Source organism: Schistocerca nitens, chromosome 1 (genome assembly GCF_023898315.1).
Source record: "Schistocerca nitens isolate TAMUIC-IGC-003100 chromosome 1, iqSchNite1.1, whole genome shotgun sequence".
Taxonomy (NCBI): domain Eukaryota; kingdom Metazoa; phylum Arthropoda; class Insecta; order Orthoptera; family Acrididae; genus Schistocerca; species Schistocerca nitens.
In genome coordinates, this window is record NC_064614.1 from 253,154,929 (window position 1) to 253,176,360 (window position 21,432).

Sequence of the window (21,432 nt, forward strand, 5' to 3'; positions counted from 1 at the left end):
TTCTCGTCGTTGGCTGTACCTCCTTTTCCTCCTTACGACAAGATGGCAGAAGACTGGTCTGATTACAAAAAACGTCTTCGACAGCACTTCTTGGCATTTCATGTCATGGATGAACAACCATGTAAGTCTCTGTTCCTTTCCTGGATTTCACCTCAAACGTATTGGTTGTTGTCACAAATGGCTCCTTTGAAGGGTCCTGCATCTTTGTCCTTTGCTGAAATGTGCTCACTTCTGTCTGTCTATTTTCAAAAGCAAACGCATGTGGTAGCCTTTCGTGTTGCCTTTTATCGTTGTCAAAAACAGCCACATCAATCCTATCGCGCTTGTGCTGCTGAACTTCACGGTCTCAGTTGAAAGAGTCAATTTGTTACTGACATTCACAAAGAATCCTATGCCAATTCCATGGTATGGGATGCTATTATCTGGTCGGCGCCCGACAAAGAAGTTCGGCAATGTGCCCTTCAGTTGGCGAATCCGTCTCTAGATGAAGTTTTCTCCATTGCGCAGTCTTTTGAAATTTCTCGTGCCGCTGGGGCGCAAATAGAGGCGTGGGTTGATGTTGGGGAAATACAACCTCTGTGCACTGTTGACGACGCATGCGGCCCGTCCCCGCTGGCCGATATGGCCGCAGTGCACTCCCACGCGCAGCCTCGGCGTAGCCGTAAACAAGCCGCTAAGAAACTGCAGCACAACCCCCGGCAACTTCCTTCATGTCCGCGGTGTCTTACGAAACTTTCACACGAGGATTGTCCCCAACGTAGGGCTGTGTGTCACAATTGCAAAAAGAAAGGTCATGTGTCTTCCGTTTGCAAATCCGACCGCATACATGATGTTCATGAACATGACGCTGATTCTGATTCTGTGTTGTCTGTCAATTGTACTTCTTCCCTTTCAGGGAAGTTATTCTTCACTGTCCAAATCCTTGGTCGAGATGTTTGTATGCAAGTGGATACCGGTTCTGCTGCCACTATAATTAATTCTCAGACGTATCTTCAGTTGGGTTCTCCACTCCTGTCACCTGTCACTCGGCAATTACGGACGTACAATAAACAGAAGATTTCTCTCTTGGGACAGTTTAATGCTGAGGTATCTTACAAATCCATCATTTGCACTGTTCCCATATTTGTGGTCGACCAGAGCAACAGAGAAAATCTTTTTGGTTTCGATGCCTTTCGCGTTTTTGGGTTCTCCATTGATGATTCTGTCAATATTGTCTCTGATGCTATTCCTTATGCTCAACTGGGTTCCTTGTCGACGACATTTTCATCCCTTTTTTCTCCTGGGTTAGGCCATGCAAATGACTTTGAAGCTCATATCACACTCAAACCCACTGCTCGGCCTAAGTTTTTTTGGGCTCGGCTCATTCCTGCGGCCCTTCGTGATCAGGTAAAACGGGAGTTGGATCGTCTTACTACTTCGGGGGTCTTGCTTCCTGTCACTTCCAGTGAGTGGTCCTCTCCTGTCGTTGTCATTGCTAAGCCAAATGGTGATATTCGTCTCTGTGGCTATTTCAAAGCCACAGTAAATGCTCAATGCCTCATCGACACTTACCCTATGCCCCGTCCTGAAGAACTGTTCACTAAACTTGCTGGAGACTAGTATTTTTCTAAAATTGACCTGTCAGAGGCTTATCATCAACTTCCTCTCGACGCTGCTTCCCAGCAGTTTCTGGTCCTTATCATGCCTTTCGGCCTCTATCAATACCAATGCTTGCCATTTGGGGTTGCTAGCACCCCTGCTCTCTTTCAGCGATTCTTGGAACAATTATTGCTCCCTATCCCTGTTGTTGTTGTTGTGGTCTCCAGTCCTGAGACTGGTTTGATGCGGCTCTCCATGCTACTCTATCCTGTGCAAGCTTCTTCATCTCCCAGTACCTACTGCAACCTACATCCTTCTGAATCTGCTTAGTGTATTCATCTCTTGGTCTCCCCCTACAATTTTTACCCTCCACGCTGCCCTCCAATACTAAATTGGTGATCCCTTGATGCCTCAGAACATGTCCTACCAACCGATTCCTTCTTCTGGTGAAGTTGTGCCACAAACTCCTCTTCTCCCCAATCCTATTCAGTACCTCCTCATTAGTTATGTGATCTACCCATCTAATCATCAGCATTCTTCTGTAGCACTACATTTCGAAAGCTTCTATTCTCTTCTTGTCCAAACTATTTACTGTCCATGTTTCACTTCCATACATGGCTACACTCCATACAAATACTTTCAGAAATGGCTTCCTGACACTTAAATCTATACTCGATGTTAACAAATTTCTCTTCTTCAGAAATGCTTTCCTTGCCATTGCCAGTCTACATTTTATATCCTCTCTACTTCAACCGTCATCAGTTATTTTCCTCCCCAAGTAGCAGAACTCCTTTACTACTTTAAGTGTCTCATTTCCCAATCTAATTCCCTCAGCATCACCCAACTTAATTCGACTACATTCCATTATCCTCGTTTTGCTTTTGTTGATGTTCATCTTGTATCCTCCTTTCAAGACACTGTCCATTCCGTTCAACTGCTCTTCCAAGTCCTTTGCTGTCTCTGACAGAATTAGAATGTCATCGGCGAACCTCAAAGTTTTTATTTCTTCTCCGTGGATTTTAATACCTAATCCAAATTTTTCTTTTGTTTCCTTTACTGCTTGCTCAATATACAGATTGAATAACATCGGGGAGAGGCTACAACCCTGTCTTACTCCCTTCCCAACCACTGCTTCCCCTTCATGTCCCTCGACTCTTATAACTGCCATCTGGATTCTGTACAAATTGTAAATAGCCTTTCGCTCCCTGTATTTTACCCCTGCCACCTTTAGAATTTGAAAGAGAGTATTCCAGTCAACATTGTCAAAAGCTTTCTCTAAGTCTACAAATGCTAGAAACGTAGGTTTGCCTTTCCTTAATCTTTCTTCTAAGATAGGTCGTAAGGTCAGTATTACCTCACGTCTTCCAGTATTTCTACGGAATCCAAACTGATCTTCCCCAAGGTCAGCTTCTACTAGTTTTTCCATTCGTCTGTTAAGAATTCGTGTTAGTATTTTGCAGCTGTGGCTTATTAAACTGATCGTTCGGTAATTCTCACATCTGTCGACACCTGCTTTCTTTGGGATTGGAATTATTATATTCTTCTTGAAGTCTGAGGGTATTTCGCCTGTTTCATACATCTTGCTCACCAGATGGTAGAGTTTTGTCAGGACTGGCTCTCCCAAGGCTGTCAGTAGTTCTAATGGAATGTTGTCTACTCCGGGGGCCTTGTTTCGACTCAGGTCTTTCAGTGCTCTGTCAAACTCTTCACGCAGTATCGTATCTCCCATTTCATCTTCATCTACATCCTCTTCCATTTCCATAATATTGTCCTCAAGTACATCACCCTTGTACAGACCCTGTATATACTCCTTCCAGCTTTCTGCTTTCCCTTCTTTGCTTAGAACTGGGTTTCCATCTGAGCTCTTGATGTTCATACAAGTGGTTCTCTTATCTCCAAAGGTCTCTTTAATTTTCCTGTAGGCAGTATCTATCTTACCCCTAGTGAGATAAGCCTCTACATCCTTACATTTGTCTTGTAGCCATCCCTGCTTAGCCATTTTGCACTTCCTGTCGATCTCATTTTTGAGACGTTTGTATTCCTTTTTGCCTGCTTCATTTACTGCATTTTTATATTTTCTCCTTTCATCAATTAAATTCAATATTTCTTCTGTTACCCAAGGATTTCTACCAGCCCTCGACGCTGCTTCCCAGCAGTTTCTGGTCCTTAGCACGCCTTTCGGCCTCCATCAATACCAACGCTTGCCATTTGGGGTTGCTAGCGCCCCTGCTCTCTTTCAGCAATTCTTGGAACAATTATTGCTCCCTGTCCCTGGGTGTATCAATTACATGGACGATATTGTTGTCACTGGCTCCACCACTGAAGAACATCTTCAAAATCTCTGCACACTTTTTCATGTCTTACAGACTGCCGGTCTTAAGTGTAATCTTCAGAAATCACAATTTTTTCAGGCATCTATCACGTACTTGGGGTTTCAACTCTCTCGGGATGGTATTCGTCCGCTTCAGCAAAGTGTTGGTGTGATCGATGCCCTTCCTCACCCTACATCTGTTAAAGAACTGCAGGCCTTCTTGGGGAAAATAGCATACTATCACAAGTTTTTACCATCTGTGGCTTCGGTGGCTCAGCTGTTGCATCGCCTGTTGCATAAAAACGTGCCTTTTCACTGGTCCGCATCATGCGATGCGGCTTTCCAGAAATTGAAGACTATGCTGAAACAGGCCCTGTGCCTGGCTACTTATCAACCTGGCCAACATCTTGTTCTTGCCATGGACATGTCTCAGTACGGGGTCAGTGCAGTCCTTGTGCACCGTTTTTCTGATGGTTCGGAACAACCCATTGCTTATGCCTCCAAAACGCTCACGGATGCCCAATAAAAGTATTCTCAAATTGAAAAAGAAGCTTTGGCCATTATTTATGCTCTTCATAAGTTTGGTGTTTTTGTCTATGGATCCAAATTTCATCTTGTTACGAATCACAAACCACTTGTTTCCTTGTTTCATCCATCAACGTCACTTCCCGACAAGGCTGCACACCGCCTCCAGCATTGGGCTCTTTACTTGTCTCATTTCAATTATGAGATTCAATTCCGGCCGACAGCTCAACATGTGAATGCTGATGCACTGTCTCGCCTTCCCAAGGGTCCTGATCTGGCATTCAATAGGAACAAACTTTTGTGTTTCCACCTGGATGTTGCCGAGCAGCGGGTTGTGGACGGGTTCCCCATCACTGGGGACAGGCTGGCGGCTGCTACGGGTTCTGACCTTACCCTCTCCTGGGTTTTACGCTGTATTCAGAATGGTTGGCCAGATCGCCCGTCCACTAAGACTTCTGATCCGTTGCGGAACTACTACGCTTTGCGCTACTGCCTCACGGCTAGGGATGGTGTTATCCTCCTTTCCACTGTTGTGGTACCTGCGTCTTTGCATGCTTCGGTCTTGCACTTCCTTCACCAAGGGCACTGGGGTGTGTCTCGCACAAAATCTCTGGCGCGTCGTCATGTGTATTGGCCTGGCAGCGACTCTGAAATAGCACACATGGTCGCTGCCTGCGGCCCTTGTGCATCACAAGCCGCTGCCCCGAAGTCATCTTTGTCACCGTGGCCTTTGCCTGAGAAGCCCTGGGAGCGCATTCATGCTGACTTTGCGGGACCCTTTTTAGGTACTTATTGGCTCCTCGTAATTGACGCCTACTCTAACTTTCCTTTTGTTGTCCGTTGCACGTCGCCTACCACCGCGGCAACCACCAGTGCTCTCGCCCGAATTTTTTCTTTGGAAGGCCTCCCCTCTACTCTTGTTACTGATAATGGTCCGCAATTTGCTTCTTCTGAATTTGCGGATTTTTGTGCTCATCACGTCGTTATGCATGTCACGGCACCATCGTTCTATCCACAATCCAACGGTGAGGCTGTACGACTGGTCTGCACATTCAAGGCTCAGATGCGGAAACTTCTGACTTCTTCTGCTGCTGATGATGCGCTTCTCCAGTTTCTGGCGTCTTACCGTTTCACCTGCATGGGCGACCACAGTCCGGCTGAGCTCTTACATGGCTGACAGCCCCGCACGCTGCTTCATCTTCTGCTGCCTTCCACCTCACAGCAGCAGGTGCCTTCACTTGGCCGGTTCACCACTGACGACCTCGTCTGGGTACGGGGACATGGCAGGCGGCCAAAATGGAGCCCAGGCCGCATCTTACGACACCTTGGCAGATGCATGTATGAAATCAAAAAAAAAAAAAAAATGGCTCTGAGCATTATGGGACTCAACTGCTGAGGTCATTAGTCCCCTAGAACTTAGAACTAGTTAAACCTAACTAACCTAAGGACATCACAAACATCCATGCCCGAGGCAGGATTCAAACCTGCGACTGTAGCGGTCTTGCGGTTCCAGACTGCAGCGCCTTTAACCGCATGGCCACTTTGGCCGGCTTGTATGAAATCCAGACGGACACGGGTGTTGCACTGTGTCATTCAGACCAGCTTCGGCCTCATGTGCCGGCAACGCCTGTTCCGAATGCCGCTACACCACCTTCGGCTCTACCTGACGCTCGGGACCTTCGCATCTCTCAATACTCACAACGCAGCCCTCTCACCATCATCGTGATGCCAGCACAAGAACGGACGCCACCAGGAGACGTGCCCATGCAGGAACCGGATGACCATCCTCTGTCAGAGCAAATCTACTCGCCTCCTCCTCCAACGGACGCCGACACATCGCCCATGTCTCCAGTCATATCAACTGGACTTGCCGGAATGGGCAGATTGGTGCATGGAGCCCCAGCAGATTCGACCCCTACGTCTCCTGTCATCTCGACCCGTTATCATCGGGGACACTTCCGTCCGTACGGGAAGCCTCCTCCTCGAGACTTTACGGCGAGTCAAACAACACCTATGGACATTAGCCATCTCCAGGACACCTCCATCAAGACCAGTGCAACAATTTCAAAGGTGGGGAAAGTGTTGTGACTCGCCAATCATTCAAAGCACCGCCGCGCAATTACACGCGTCCTCTATGTGCGGCGCTGTCTGCCAGCCATGCAGCAGCTGCGCCACCTAAGCGGTCAGAAGAGTAGCGGCCCCTAGACTGGGACTCAGTGCTCATTGGAATACTAACATGTACACATGTCTTGCTTGTCAACTTACTCTGTGACTTATATGTGTTGTGTCATTCTGAAATATATATTGTTAAACTTGACGTTATAACATTTATACATAGATATAAGAACAGAGACAGTTCTACATTGCACGAGGAAGTGTGATAAATGAAGGAGAGTAAAAAGTATGGAAGAAATAATGAGCATAAGCCAGGGAGGAACTAATGGTGATAATTATCTAGGAATATCAGTCGAACATTGTTTCTGATGATTTGTAGGATAGTGGGACAAGTATCGAATAAAGAAAGATATGTTATATTGAATTATATATAAATTTGAGGTCTGCTGAAAGTGTAGAAGTTGACAAGTAGTGGAGGACTTTAGGGGATCAAATAAGGTACTCAGAGGTAAAAGTGAATTGTGAAGTAGAATTGAATTTTGCCAGGTAATATTTAGCAACAGTATACAAAAGATGTATACTAGGGCAATGAACCATGGGGCCTAGTCACAAAGGAGTGGGGGCACACTCACCTTTTATTGAATGAAGAAAAGGGCAGATAGGCAGACCGAAGAGAGACTGACGTATACTGTACAGGCAGGTGCACCAAGAAGGGGATTGAACTGTACAATAGAATATGGGGATAAGAAAGAGGTGTACCTACCAATACAGAAGGAGTTAGTGCATCCATAGGAGCATCTAGGAGTTAAAATATAGGTACTGTGCCTAAAGGAAAGGACAGTATCATGACAGATGTCACACAGTTTTATAGAGATCATTCTGGTAAGTTTGAACAACAGCATTATTAGGAGTTATGAGTGTCAGAAAGATCACGTTCACTTTTTTCTCCAGAGTTTCCTCCAGACTACAAGCTACTGTAGGAAATAAAACTGTTAAGTACTAAAGCAAAGATAGTTTAGAGAAGTATAGTAAACAATGAGCCAATCAAAAGTCTGTGCCACCTGGAGTTTGTGATTGGAAATAAAAAATGTTATCCGCATGATTCCTGGATGTAAAACAATAGCTCCAACATCGGGTGAAATGCTCAGATAGTTATTGTCAAAATGAAGAAAAACAAGAAAAGGAAAATCTAGGTATTAAGTACACAAGGACTAAAAGAGACATGTTGTATACTGATTGAAATGTAAATTAGTGTTGTGGTAAATATTAATGTCCCCCCATGAACCATGGACCTTGCCGTTGGTGGGGTGGCTTGCGTGCCTCAGCGATACAGATAGCCGTACCGTAGGTGCAACCACAACGGAGGGGTATCTGTTGAGAGGCCAGACAAACGTGTGGTTCCTGAAGAGGGGCAGCAGCCTTTTCAGTAGTTGCAGGGGCAATAGTCTGGATGATTGATTGATCTGGCCTTGTAACACTAACCAAAACAGCCTTGCTGTGCTGGTACTGCGAACGGCTGAAAGCAAGGGGAAACTACAGCCGTAATTTTTCCAGAGGGCATGCAGCTGTACTGTATGATTAAATGATGATGGCGTCCTCTTGGGTAAAATATTCCGGAGGTAAAATAGTCCCCCATTTGGATCTCCGGGCGGGGACTACTCGAGAGGATGTCGTTATCAGGAGAAAGAAAACTGGCATTCTACGGATCGGAGCGTGGAATGTCAGATCCCTTAATCGCGCAAGTAGGTTAGAAAATTTAAAAAGGGAAATGGATAGGTTAAAGTTAGATATAGTGGGAATTAGTGAAGTTCGGTGGCAGAAGGAACAAGACTTCTGGTCAGGTGACTACAGGGTTATAAACACAAGATCAAATAGGGGTAATGCAGGAGTAGGTTTAATAATGAATAGGAAAATAGGAATGCGGGTAAGCTACTACAAACAGCATAGTGAACACATTATTGTGGCCAAGATAGATACGAAGCCCACGCCTACCACAGTAGTACAAGTTTATATGCCAACTAGCTCTGCAGATGACGAAGAAATTGAAGACATGTATGATGAAATAAAAGAAATTACTCAGATAGTGAAGGGGGATGAAAATTTAATAGTCATGGGTGACTGGAATTCATCAGTAGGAAAAGGGAGAGAAGGAAACGTAGTAAGTGAATATGGATTGGGGGTAGGAAATGAAAGAGGAAGCCGCCTGGTAGAATTTTGCACAGAGCACAACCTAATCATAGCTAACACTTGGTTCAAGAATCATAAAAGAAGATTGTATACATGGAAGAAGCCTGGAGATACTGACAGGTTTCAGATAGATTATATAATGGTAAGACAGAGATTTAGGAACCAGCTTTTAAATTGTAAGACATTTCCAGGGGCAGATGTCGACTCTGACCACAATCTATTGGTTATGAACTGTAGATTAAAACTGAAGAAACTGCAAAAAGGTGGGAATTTAAGGAGATGGGACCTGGATAAACTGACTAAACCAGAGGTTGTACAGAGTTTCAGGGAGAGCATAAGGGATCAATTGACAAGAATGGGGGAAAGAAATACAGTAGAAGAAGAATGGGTAGCTTTGAGGGATGAAGTGGTGAAGGCAGCAGAGGATCAAGTAGGTAAAAAGACGAGGGCTAGTATAAATCTTTGGGTAAGTGAAGAAATATTAAATTTAATTGATGAAAGGAGCAAATATAAAAATGCAGTAAATGAAGCAGGCAAAAAGGAATACAAACGTCTAAAAAATGAGATCGACAGGAAGTGCAAAATGGCTAAGCAGGGATGGCTAGAGGACAAATGTAAGGATGTAGAGACTTATCTCACTAGGGGTAAGATAGATACTACCTACAGGAAAATTAAAGAGACCTTTGGAGAAAAGAGAACCACTTGTACGAATAACAAGAGCTCAGATGGAAACCCAGATCTAAGAAAAAAAGGGAAAGCAGAAAGGTGGAAGGAGTATATACAGGGTCTACAAGGGTGATGTTCTTGATGACAATATTATGGAAATGGAAGAGGATGTAGATGAAGATGAAATGGGAGATACAATACTGCGTGAAGAGTTTGACAGAGCACTGAAAGACCTGAGTCGCAACAAAGCTTCGGGAGTAGACAACATTCCATTAGAACTACTGACAGCCTTGGGAGAGCCAGTCCTGACAAAACTCAACCATCTGGCGAGCAAGATGTATGAAACAGGCGAAATACCCTCAGACTTCAAGAAGAATATAATAATTCCAATCCCAAAGAAAGCAGGTGTTGACAGATGTGAAAATTACCGAACTATCAGTTTAATAAGTCACGGCTGCAAAATACTATCACGATTTCTTTACAGACGAATGGAAAAACTAGTAGAAGCCGACCTCGGGGAAGATCAATTTGGATTCCGTAGAAATATTGGAAGACGTGAGGTAATACTGACCCTACGACTTATCTTAGAAACTAGATTAAGGAAAGGCAAACCTACGTTTCTAGCATTTGTAGACTTAGAGAAAGCTTTTGACAATGTTGACTGGAATATTCTCTTTCAAATTCTGAAGGTGGCAGGGGTAAAATACAGGGAGCGAAAGGCTATTTACAATTTGTACAGAAACCAGATGGCAGTTATAAGAGTCGAGGGGCATGAAAGGGAAGCAGTGGTTGGAAAGGGAGTAAGACAGGTTTGCAGCCTCTCCCCGATGTTATTCAATCTGTATATTGAGCAAGCAGTAAAGGAAACAAAAGAAAAATTTGGATTAGGTATTAAAATCCACGGAGAAGAAATAAAAACTTTGAGGTTCGCCGATGACATTCTAATTCTGTCAGAGACAGCAAAGGACTTGGAAGAGCAGTTGAACGGAATGGACAGTGTCTTGAAAGGAGGATACAAGATGAACATCAACAAAAGCAAAACGAGGATAATGGAATGTAGTCGAATTAAGTTGGGTGATGCTGAGGGAATTAGATTGGGAAATGAGACACTTAAAGTAGTAAAGGAGTTCTGCTACTTGGGGAGGAAAATAACTCATGATGGTTGAAGTAGAGAGGATATAAAATGTAGACTGGCAATGGCAAGGAAAGCATTTCTGAAGAAGAGAAATTTGTTAACATCGAGTATAGATTTAAGTGTCAGGAAGTCATTTCTGAAAGTATTTGTATGGAGTGTAGCCATGTATGGAAGTGAAACATGGACGATAAACAGTTTGGACAAGAAGAGAATAGAAGCTTTCGAAATGTGGTGCTACAGAAGAATGCTGAAGATTAGATGGGTAGATCACATAACTAATGAGGAGGTGTTGAATAGGATTGGGGAGAAGAGAAGTTTGTGGTACAACTTAACTAGAAGAAGGGATTGGTTGGTAGGACATGTTCTGAGGCATCAAGGGATCACCAGTTTAGTATTGGAGGGCAGTGTGGAGGGTAAAAATTGTAGGGGGAGACCAAGAGATGAATACACTAAGCAGATTCAGAAGGATGTAGGTTGCAGTAGGTACTGGGAGATGAAGAAGCTTGCACTGGATAGAGTAGCATGGAGAGCTGCATCAGACCAGTCTCAGGACTGAAGATCACAACAACAACAACAAATATTAGTGTATATGATGAATATGTGTAAAATTTCACGTGTTCGAGCTAAGGGGAGCGATATGTAGTGCTTTGAAAATTTCGGGTAATTTCTACAAACACTTGGCTCTCCACCATCTCAAACAGCTGATATTTTAATGATGAGGGAGATAGAGCCTTTTTACTGTGCCACACATATCTGTGTGTGCAGGAGGGACAGCTGACACGAGAAGCCAGGAGCTGACCCGACAAGTGGTTACCAGCAGTTCCTTGGAATTTATTTCAAAAAGTCAAAGAGTGCTTGTATAATGTTATGTGGTTTTTGGTGTCATGAAGAAGCGTGTATTGCATAGAGACTCTTACTTGATGTCTTGGCTCTGCATGAGGCAGCTTGTATGTAATTGCATGGGTGTTTTGTCAATTCTGATATTTATCTTGGAACCAGTTGGCTTGCTGGAGCTTGTACAGAATAATTGTTACTTTGTGGTTGAGAGTTGAAAATATATTGTTGTTGAACTGAAAAGATCCTATGAGTACACATTTTTTTTCAAGAATAGAGAGTTGGTTAATATTATTCCCTTTAATGTGAAACAGTCTTCGGAGAAGAATTAAATGGTGAGAGTGGCATAGATGAAGACCCAAAGAAGAGCATCAGCTGCACATGCATTGTATGAGTCAACTGGAACAGACATAAGAGTCATGCAACCCAATACAGCACTGTCTCTTGTCGTCCAAGAAAGCGTTAGAAGCTTTCAGTATGTCATGTGAGAAAAGTGCGAGTTGGGTTTCACATGATCGATGTTTTCAAAAACCATGCTGGTTGGCATTGAGGAGGTCATCAACTTTCTGTACCTAGTATTATGTGAGCTTCACTGCTTTTCATGAATGCTTCAATCTCTGGCACTTTGTTGCAAATGCTTCGGCAGTTTACTATTAGGGTTTTAATACTCTCACCTATGGGAGGCATTTCTTTTGATTTTACACTTATACTTCTGGGTTTCCTACAGATATTGTTATCTGGATTGGTTGGAGGGTCATCTGATCAAAAAAAACCCTTGTGCACCCACCATACAAAGTCAGCTACCTGATTACCAGCCTCTGATGTGTAGCACATACCTGACCTTTTTAGGGGGCCCTACAGTACTCAGCCCTATGGCACAAGTCCAGGAAGCCACAGCTGGAACAGCCTCTTCAACATGTTGAATGAGGCCCACAGGCATACACACTGAGTGCACCTGGTGTCCTTTCCTGTCCCTTGCTGCCATGTCCTTAAGGTGTACCATCATTCATCATACATTTGAACTGCAGATGATTAATAGGCCCCAATACTTTTGCATTTGCCTCCTCCTGACACTGGAAAAAATAGGTTTCCCCACAAAAGGTGAAGTGAGCCCCACTTGTTTAGCTTCAGTTTCTGTGAAAGACAGAACCTCAGACTTGTTGGTTAGGAGATTGATACAACACTCTGAGTTGTCCCCGAACACCGTCCACCCTGTACGGGATACCTAGATATACCATTGATGTGCCACTCACAGTCATATGGACGTGTAATGACAGATCCTGTACTTTCTGCAGAGGAGACGGGATCCAGAGGCTAGGATAGTACTTGAAGTACCTCTGGTACAGGCATTGCCAGTACACAACTCTTTGGAGCTCTTCCAACACACTGATTCGAAGCACCTGTCAATCATTTGACAGCAATCACGGTGATTTCCAGATGATTACAAATGTCAACCAACTCATCCTCTGTTTGAGAACAGCCTTCACGGTGGGGCTGCATTTTGGCTGGTGTAATGTGTTACAAGGCAATGAACAAAGGATGGCCAAGATTGGTGATCTTCTACAGAAGCTCAAAATTTAGCATGGACTTCAATGTGAGATGCTTATAACAGTTTCCACAACGAAATTTTACTCAAAACCTGGCAGAAAATCCAAAGAGATTATGCTTGTATGTGAAGATGTTAGTGGCAAGAAACAATTAATGCCTTCTCTGAACGATAGCAATGGAGATACTATCAAAAAAAGTTCTGCCAAAGCAGAGTTAGTAAACACAGCCTTCTGAAATGCCTTCACAAAAGAAGACGAAGTAAATGTTCCAGAATTCAAATCAAGAACAGCTGCCAACATGAGTAACACAGAAGTAAATATCCTTTGAGTAGTGAAGCAACTTAAATCACTTAATGAAAGCAAGTCTTCTGGTCTAGACTGTATACCAATTACGTTCCTTTCAGAATATGCTGATGCATTAGCTCCATACTCAACAATAATATACAACTGTTCGCTTGACAAAAGATATGTATCCAAAGATTGGAAAGTTGGACAGGTCACATCAACATTCAAGAAAGGTAGTAGGAGTAATCCACTTAATTACAGGCCCATATCATTAACATTGATATGCAGCAGGATTCTGGAACATATATTGTGTTCAAACATTAAGAATTACCTTGAAGAAAATGGTCTATTGACACACAGTCAACATGGGGTTAGAAAACATCATTCTTGTGAAACACAACTAGCTCTTTATTAGCATGAAGTGTTGAGTGCTATTGACAAGGGATTTCAGATTGATTACGTATTTCTGGACTTCTGGAAGGCTTTTGGCACTGTTTCACACAAGCAGCTTGTAGTGAAATTGTGTGCATATGCAATATCGTCTCAATTATGTGACTGGATTTGTGCCTTCCTGTCACAGAGGTCACAGTTCATAGTAATTGATGGAAAGGTATTGAGTAAAACAGAAGTGATTTCTGGCATTCCCCAGGGTAGTGTTATAGGCCCTTTGCTGTTCCTTATCTACATAAACGATTTGGGAGACAATCTGAACAGCCCTCTTAGGTTGTTTGCAGATGATGCTGTTGTTTATTGGCTAATAAAGTCATCAGAAGATCAAAACAAATTGCAAAATGATTTAGAAAAGATATCTGAATGGTGTTAAAATTGGCAGTTGACCCTAAATAACGAAAAGTATGAGGTCATCCACATGAGTGCTAAAAGGAATTCATTACACTTCAGCTACATGATAAATCAGTCAAATCTAAAGGCCTTAAATTCAACTAAATACCTACCTAGGAATTACAATTACAAACAACTTAAATTGGAAGGAAAATATAGAAAATGTGGGGAAGGCTAACCAAATACTGTGTTTTATTAGCAGATCTACTAAGGAGACTGCCTACACTATGCTTGTTTGTCCTCTTTTAGAATACTGCTGTGCAGTGTGGGATTCTTACCAGATAGGACTAACAGAGTACATTGAAAAAGTTCAAAGAAGGGCAGCACATTTTGTATTATCGTGCAATATAGGAGAGATACAGGATTTGGGCTGGACATCATTAAAAGAAAGGCATTTTCCTTTGGGACGTAACCTTCTCACAAAATTCCAATCACCAACTTTCTCCTCCAAATGCAAAAATATTTTGTTGATGCTCACCTACATAGTGAGTAATGATCACCACGATAAAATAAGGGAAATCAGAGCTCGTACAGAAAGATATAGGTGTTCAATCTTCCCGCGCGTTATGAGACTGGAATAATAGAGAATTGTGAAGGTGGTTCAATGAACCCTCTGCCAGGCACTTAAACATGATTTGCAGTGTATCCATGTAGATGTAGATGTAGAATTAAACCTGCTGATTATCTTTTGAGTTGTAGAACTAAAAAGTTTTGCTGTGCAAGGAATGAAAGCTATCAGAACGCTTGTACTGTTGTTGATTAGTGGATTTAATATGAAGAGAAGTTTGGATGAAGCCATCAGAAAAGTGATGGTCAGTGACCAGGAACAAGGCACATTTGGTTGAGGAGGGGGGAGAGAAAGTGCTGAGGGTGTGCAGGAATGACAATGGGATGTCTTGGCCCTGAGTCCAAATCATGAACATACCATCAATGAATCTTAACCAAACAGGGGTTTTGAGGTTTTGGGAGAGCACAAAATTTTCCTCCCAATTGCCCATTAACATCTTAAAATAGGAGAGTGCCATGTGGATGCCCATGACTGGGCTGTGGATATTTTTGTATATATTCCCTCAAAGGAGAAGCAGTTGTGTGTGTGTATATAATTAGTATGGTGTATGAGAAATGAGGCAGTGTGTTTGGAGCCAGAAGGACTTTGATAGAAGTAGTGTTCACCAGCAGCAAGGCCATAGACAAGAAGGGTATTGGTGTATGGGGATATGGCATCTACAGTGAAAACTAGGGATCCAGGTGATAATGTGGTAAGGATGGTCGAAGGTCAGTGATGGAAGTATTTAGTATCTTTGATGTGTAGGGGTAAGCTTTTGGTAATTGGTTGGACATGTTGGTCAACCAGAGCAGAATTATTTCAGTGGGAGCACAATAACCAGCTACAATGAAATGTACAGCATTGTAAGGTTTGTGAATTTTGGAAAGCATGTAGAAAGTTGGTGTGTGGGGGGTCACTGGGGTAAGGCAGGAGATGGATTCAGGGAAGAGATTCTGGGATGGGTTTAGGCATTTCAATAGGGATTGGAGGTTATGTTCTGAGGTGGAATTGCTATGTGCAGGTGTTCGTGGTGGAGTCAGACTGTTGGTGGCAGCCTTCTGTTGTCATAATGGTGGTAGAGCCTTTGTCTGCTGCAAGGATGATTAAATCGCAGTTTGTTTTGAGGTTAGGAAAGGCTGTTCTTCCTTCTGTTGTGGGGTTTGTTTTCTTGAGAATGGACAAGGAAATAGATGGTGATCAAGTTGGAGTTAAGGAATTCTTGGAAGGTAACTGAGGTTTGTTAGATGGAAGGGTCACGGCAGGATTGTAGTGTGAACTGGGAGAGGCAACGTTCACTGTTGGTATTAGGTTAACCTTGTTTGGATGGATTGGTAGCAAAGAAAAAATTCCACTGAATGGATCAAGAGAAGGAGAGTAAATCTTGGATGAGTTTCACATCTCACCAGCTCTGGTACTCATATGGCACATGCCTGACTCATGCACCTGCTACCCCTCCTTGCATGGTCCTTTCTTACATACCTGCTACCTCTCTCTGAGCCACTGGCTACCTGTCCCCAACACCTCCTACTGCTTCCAGCCTCTTTCTCTCTCCACTCATCCCACCTGACACAACCCCCAGCTGCCAGGCTGCAACCCCAGCATTGTTTGAACATCCAGCACAGTGCAGCTGTACATTCTACCAGAACTTTCTCACATATTAGTAGACTTAATTAGATAGTTCAAAATTAATTTTGGAAATAGTAAGTACTAAATTACTCATGAAGCTGACTTGTAGCCTTATTGATACATAAGGAACAGAAGTACAAGCAAACATTAATACAACATATTATACACAATAAGTGCAATAGTAAAAATAATTTTCATCAAAATAACTATTTTATAATTTATAGTTATTTGTATGTAAATCAGGTAACCTAAAGACATGTTTAACCAACATACCTGGAAAGAATCAAATAGAATGTTGGTAAGGAGGACCACCATTTCTGCTCGGATCCCAATTTTTGAATGTTCAAATGCCAGAAATACTACATAGTGCACTCCAAACAAAGGTATAAGTGTTAGTGTTGATTTTGCCAGGCGTCTAGTAATTGGGAAGATGCACAAGAACTTCACATCATTCTCATCATGAGAAATATAATTATTATTTCCAGCAATGAAAATGATAATTAAATCAAAGAAAAGAAAATAATTTACCTATAGATTTGTGTCTGCTCACATACTGATGATTGCAGTTTTGTGAAGATAACTCTGACAAGCCTAATGAATAATATGAAACATATCTGTAAACAAAGGAAATGGTTTACTGTTAGCAGATCTTACAGATTTTTAACATTAAATATGCATGTAAGTCTAGGTCTACAAGGTTGATTATCTTACATTCATTTTATGTTAGTTGTTGAAAAGATCATCACTTAGGATATCACAAATTTTATGTACCATTTCATCATAAAAAACATCAAGTGAAACTCCAGAGCATGGCGAATCTTTATCACTCGCACAACTATTTTTAAATTCGTTTTTCCAGTGATAAATGGTCAAGAGTTATGGTGGAAAGTCCCCAAAAATTTCCTTTATCTGGAAAACAGTTCACTCAATAATCATATATTTTAACTAATTTTTATGCACCTATACAAAAAGTTTGACACGATTCAGTTAAGGGACATATTACATGATCAACAAAAGAGTGAACAGTCAACTAAACTACAGCTGAGAAAGTCTACAATTCATAGTGCATAAACACCCCCCAGGCATGCAAAGTACTAAATACCGTGAAGTGGTTCAAATGGCTCTGAGCACTATGGGACTCAACTGCTGTGGTCATTAGTCCCCTAGAACTTAGAACTACTTAAACCTAACTAACCTAAGGACATCACACACATCCATGCCCGAGGCAGGATTCGAACCTGCGACCGTAGCAGTCGCACGGTTCCGGTTGCGCGCCTAGAACCGCGAGACCACCGCGGCCGGCAATACTGTGAAGTGGTATACCCTAAACTCAATATTCTTATTTAATTTACTTATTTTTCATCCTTTGGCCACTTATTCTAGTGATATTGGATACATTAGGATATAAGTACATGTGTTAAAATGTGTTTGGTATTTACATAAAAAAATAAAAGTACACTGTTTTTCAGGCATTTATGACAAAGCTGTGTAGAATTAAAGTTTACATCATGTAAAATAAAAACAGTTATAATGAGTTTTCTGTATTTCACACACACACAAAACAGTTTCAGACATAGTTAAAAGAATATATAGTTGGCAGCACAACATCTTTACATGTTTTTATATGGCATTTGTAGATAAATCTCTTATTTAAAACATTCAATGTGTGGCTTCAGCTGCCAGAGACTGTGGTCATATGTGTGTGTGAGTTATGCGTGTGCACGGGTGCTTGTGTAGCAACTTTACTTTTCATAATATTGTTCATTCGATCCTGGATTTTCAAGTGTTTGATTATTTAAGGGATTTGTACACTTGATTCAAAGAACTCCCATACATTGTAGCAACAGCCTGAGACCAGTTGGCTTATTTAGTTTTTATTTGAAGTAGATAGTGTTTTTAAGTTATAAATGCTGCATGGAAGTTTGTTATAAAGTGTTCATTTCAAGATCTTTGTCATTTAACTTATGACTATCTGTATACATGGGGTAGTTACCTTCACAAATACTTATATTTTTATTCATCAAAGCTGTATAGTTTATTTTTAGGATCTAGCTGTTTCAAATATCTACAGTGCAGGCACTGTTATTATTTGGAATTCTGTGAATTGGTTTCTGCAGGACAGCCTTGGTGATAGGTTTCTAATGCACATAATTGCCTTATACAACAGTATGAGTAACCTACTTATATGTATGTTACCTGCTCTCCCACACAAGGGTATATAGTAAGAAGAGTGTGGATAAATAAGACTATAAAGTATCATGGTCAACAGTTTGTGACATTTTTCACAGGAGAAATATATTTGTATTATTTTTTGAACAGATTTATATCTATATGAATCTGTTATGACATGAAACTGTCCACTGCCAACCCCAAAATCTTGCTATAAGGAGCTTCTGAAATACTTGAGACACAAAGCTGGTTATGAAGATTTTTCAATGGCCTATCCATCTACTACTAGAGATATGTCATCAGTATACATGACCACTGTTTCATTTACAGCATCGGTCATGTGATTTACGTATAGAATAAATAGTAATGGTGCTTTTGCTAAATCAATACAACACATTATTTTACCACTTTGAATACTGAAAGCACAGTATCCAATAAGATGCCATTTTTATATTTTATTTTCAATAAATAAATCAATAACATTTATTGCTCTACCTCTTAGCCATACTGATTTAATTTTTCTAATGGATGTCTGTGACATACACAGACAAAAGGTCCTTGACACGTCAAGGAGTATACTACATACTTGTTTCTGTTTTTCCAGTCCCCTGACTACATATGCTGTGAAGTCTGCAACTGCTGTCTTTGTGGCTCAACCTTTTCTGAAACTGTGCTGTGTATTATTTATTACACCAGGTGTTTTAGTGAATATTGGGGTTTAAGGCTTAGTAGCATTTATCACATTCAACATATGATTGTAAGTGATACAGCAAATAGAAGATCAACTAAAACAGTTTTTCTTACAAGTGTCCAATGTGAACACTATTTTTCACACCTATGACCAAGTGTGACTTAAGAATGTGTTAAATGAGTAAGAGAGTTTTACATGCATTGCCCCAAGAAATCAGTTCGAGAAACAAGTGATGAATTAGCAGTTCCAGTGACATCTGTGTGGGTACTTCTAATGTGATGCTTTCAACTATTTCCTTACTGTTTGCAGTTCTTACGAGATTTAAAACCTATGTACCATGGTTTATGTGCCAACTTTGCTGCATGAGAAGGAAGATTTTCTCGACCATGTCATCTTTGGTGATGAATCGACAGTCACTTAAGTGGAAATGGGGACACACATAATGTGCACATCAGGAGGTCAGCAAATCCACACAAGGTGGTACAGTTGCAATAGGACTTCCACAAATTAAACGATTTTTAGGCCATATACCAGTGCAGAGTTTATGGGCCTTTCTTTCTTTCATGGCTAAATTGTAACTGGTGTTTTTTCTCTTGATGTTCTGTAGCTATGGGGTTTCGCTCAATTGGAAGAAGCTGAACCACAGAACTTTATTTGGTAGCAACTGGTGTTTTTTCTCTTGATGTGCTGTAGCTATGGGGTTTCGCTCAATTGGAAGAAGCTGAACCACAGAACTTTATTTGGTAGCAAAATCATGCGCCATTTCACTGGCATAACTCAGTAAGCAATTCAATAAATGACATTATACGCAATGTCTGGATTGGCTGCAAGAGGTTGGATGACAGAGCTTGTGCCAATGGCTTCCACATTCATCTCATCTGATGCCATACAATTTTAACCTTGGGGGGTTCATAAAGGATCCTGTGTATGTGCTTCTGCTACCAGCTGATCTACCGAACTTAAGAAACACAATTAAAGCAGTTGTTGCAACAATTACTCCAGACAAACTGATCAAGGTCTGGGAAGAACTCACCTATTGGCTCAATGTGTTCATGTTGTTCATGTTGAACACAGGTAAGAGAAGCAGTTTGAGGTGCTCTTTCATTTGCCGTATTATTTGAAATTATGAGTTGAATGTAAAAATCCTGCAAAGCACCAGGTATTTTATTTCTGTATGAAATTTACAAGCCTATCCTTTATGGCTATTTCTACAGTTTAGTGTTGCTGCACTTCACTGTCCACTACTCCCACCATAGTATCCCTCCCGCTCCCTGCCCCAGCTTCCTCCCTACCCCCACCCAGTCGCCACTCCCATCATGCACTGGTGCTGCTACTCGCAGAAAGCTACAATTGTGTGAATTTTTTTGTTGTGCCTATTGCGACTCAGCATCTCCACTTGGTATTTATTTGTCTGATAATCTTTATACACTCCCATTAACTCCTCCCTACCCTGACTAAGTTTTGAAGTGATGCGATTTCTAACAGGCTTTTTTTGTACTTTTCTGCATATCTTTTGACACTAGTAACAACAATTTAAGAAAAGACAGATTGCTACTTACCGTAAAGAAGACACATCAAGTTACAAACAGGCACAATGAAAAGACACCCACATAAAGTTTTCAACCATGGCTGTCATCACTAAGAGACACACACACCATTCACCCACACACTAGCAAGCACACTTCACGCACCCATGACCGGTCGGAGATGCTGGAGTTGGCGGTCATATTCCTACCAGGAGTTTACATTGTTTGATTTTTGACACTAATATTTATATAGTAATTCATAGCTTCACAGAAAGATACCCAACTCTTATTTATTTTTTCACTATAAATCCGTTCCTAGTTTTCTGTTTTCAGTAAAATGTCCAAGATGTTTAGGTTTCTTGGTTCGGTTTGTCTTAGTTCTACAACTGTGTATTTGTTGTCCATGACATTATTCTTAGAAACAGGAATAGAGAATTGGTCTGCATTCCTATTATGCAGATGGTATACCACCCAACTGCAGTCAAAATATTCATTCAAATTTAAGTGCACCACATCCCATGGGTTTACAGAGCCAATAATAAGTCATTGCTCCTTACTCCCATTTGTCATTGTGCATAAAATTATTAAAAAATTTATGTTTACCAACCATCATTTTCTTTTTACAGAAATTTACCATGTACTTATCAATTCACCCTCAACATGCTTCCCCTATAATTTCAGTTTTAAAACTGTCTGAAACTGTTGATTAAAATGTAAAGCTGTCAAACCAAAAATACAGCATGTGTGTAAACCAAAACAAATGCATTTACATATGTCTGCTTGTGTTTGCATATGTGCGGATAGATGTGTGTGTGTGTGCGCGAGTGTATACCTGTCCCTTTTTTCCCCC

General features: G+C 41.5%; 1 protein-coding gene across 1 annotated transcript in view; it reads right to left on the minus strand.

Moving 5' to 3' along the window:
* Nucleotides 1-21,432, minus strand: part of LOC126247391 (parathyroid hormone/parathyroid hormone-related peptide receptor-like) — a 931,061-nt gene that overhangs the window by 79,968 nt on the left and 829,661 nt on the right. Inside the window, exons 11-12 of the mRNA XM_049948475.1 lie at nt 16,725-16,810; nt 16,470-16,611 (exon numbers count right to left, since the gene is read on the minus strand). Of these exons, the coding sequence (XP_049804432.1) occupies nt 16,470-16,611; nt 16,725-16,810 (228 nt within the window). The remainder of the gene's footprint in view (nt 1-16,469; nt 16,612-16,724; nt 16,811-21,432) is intronic.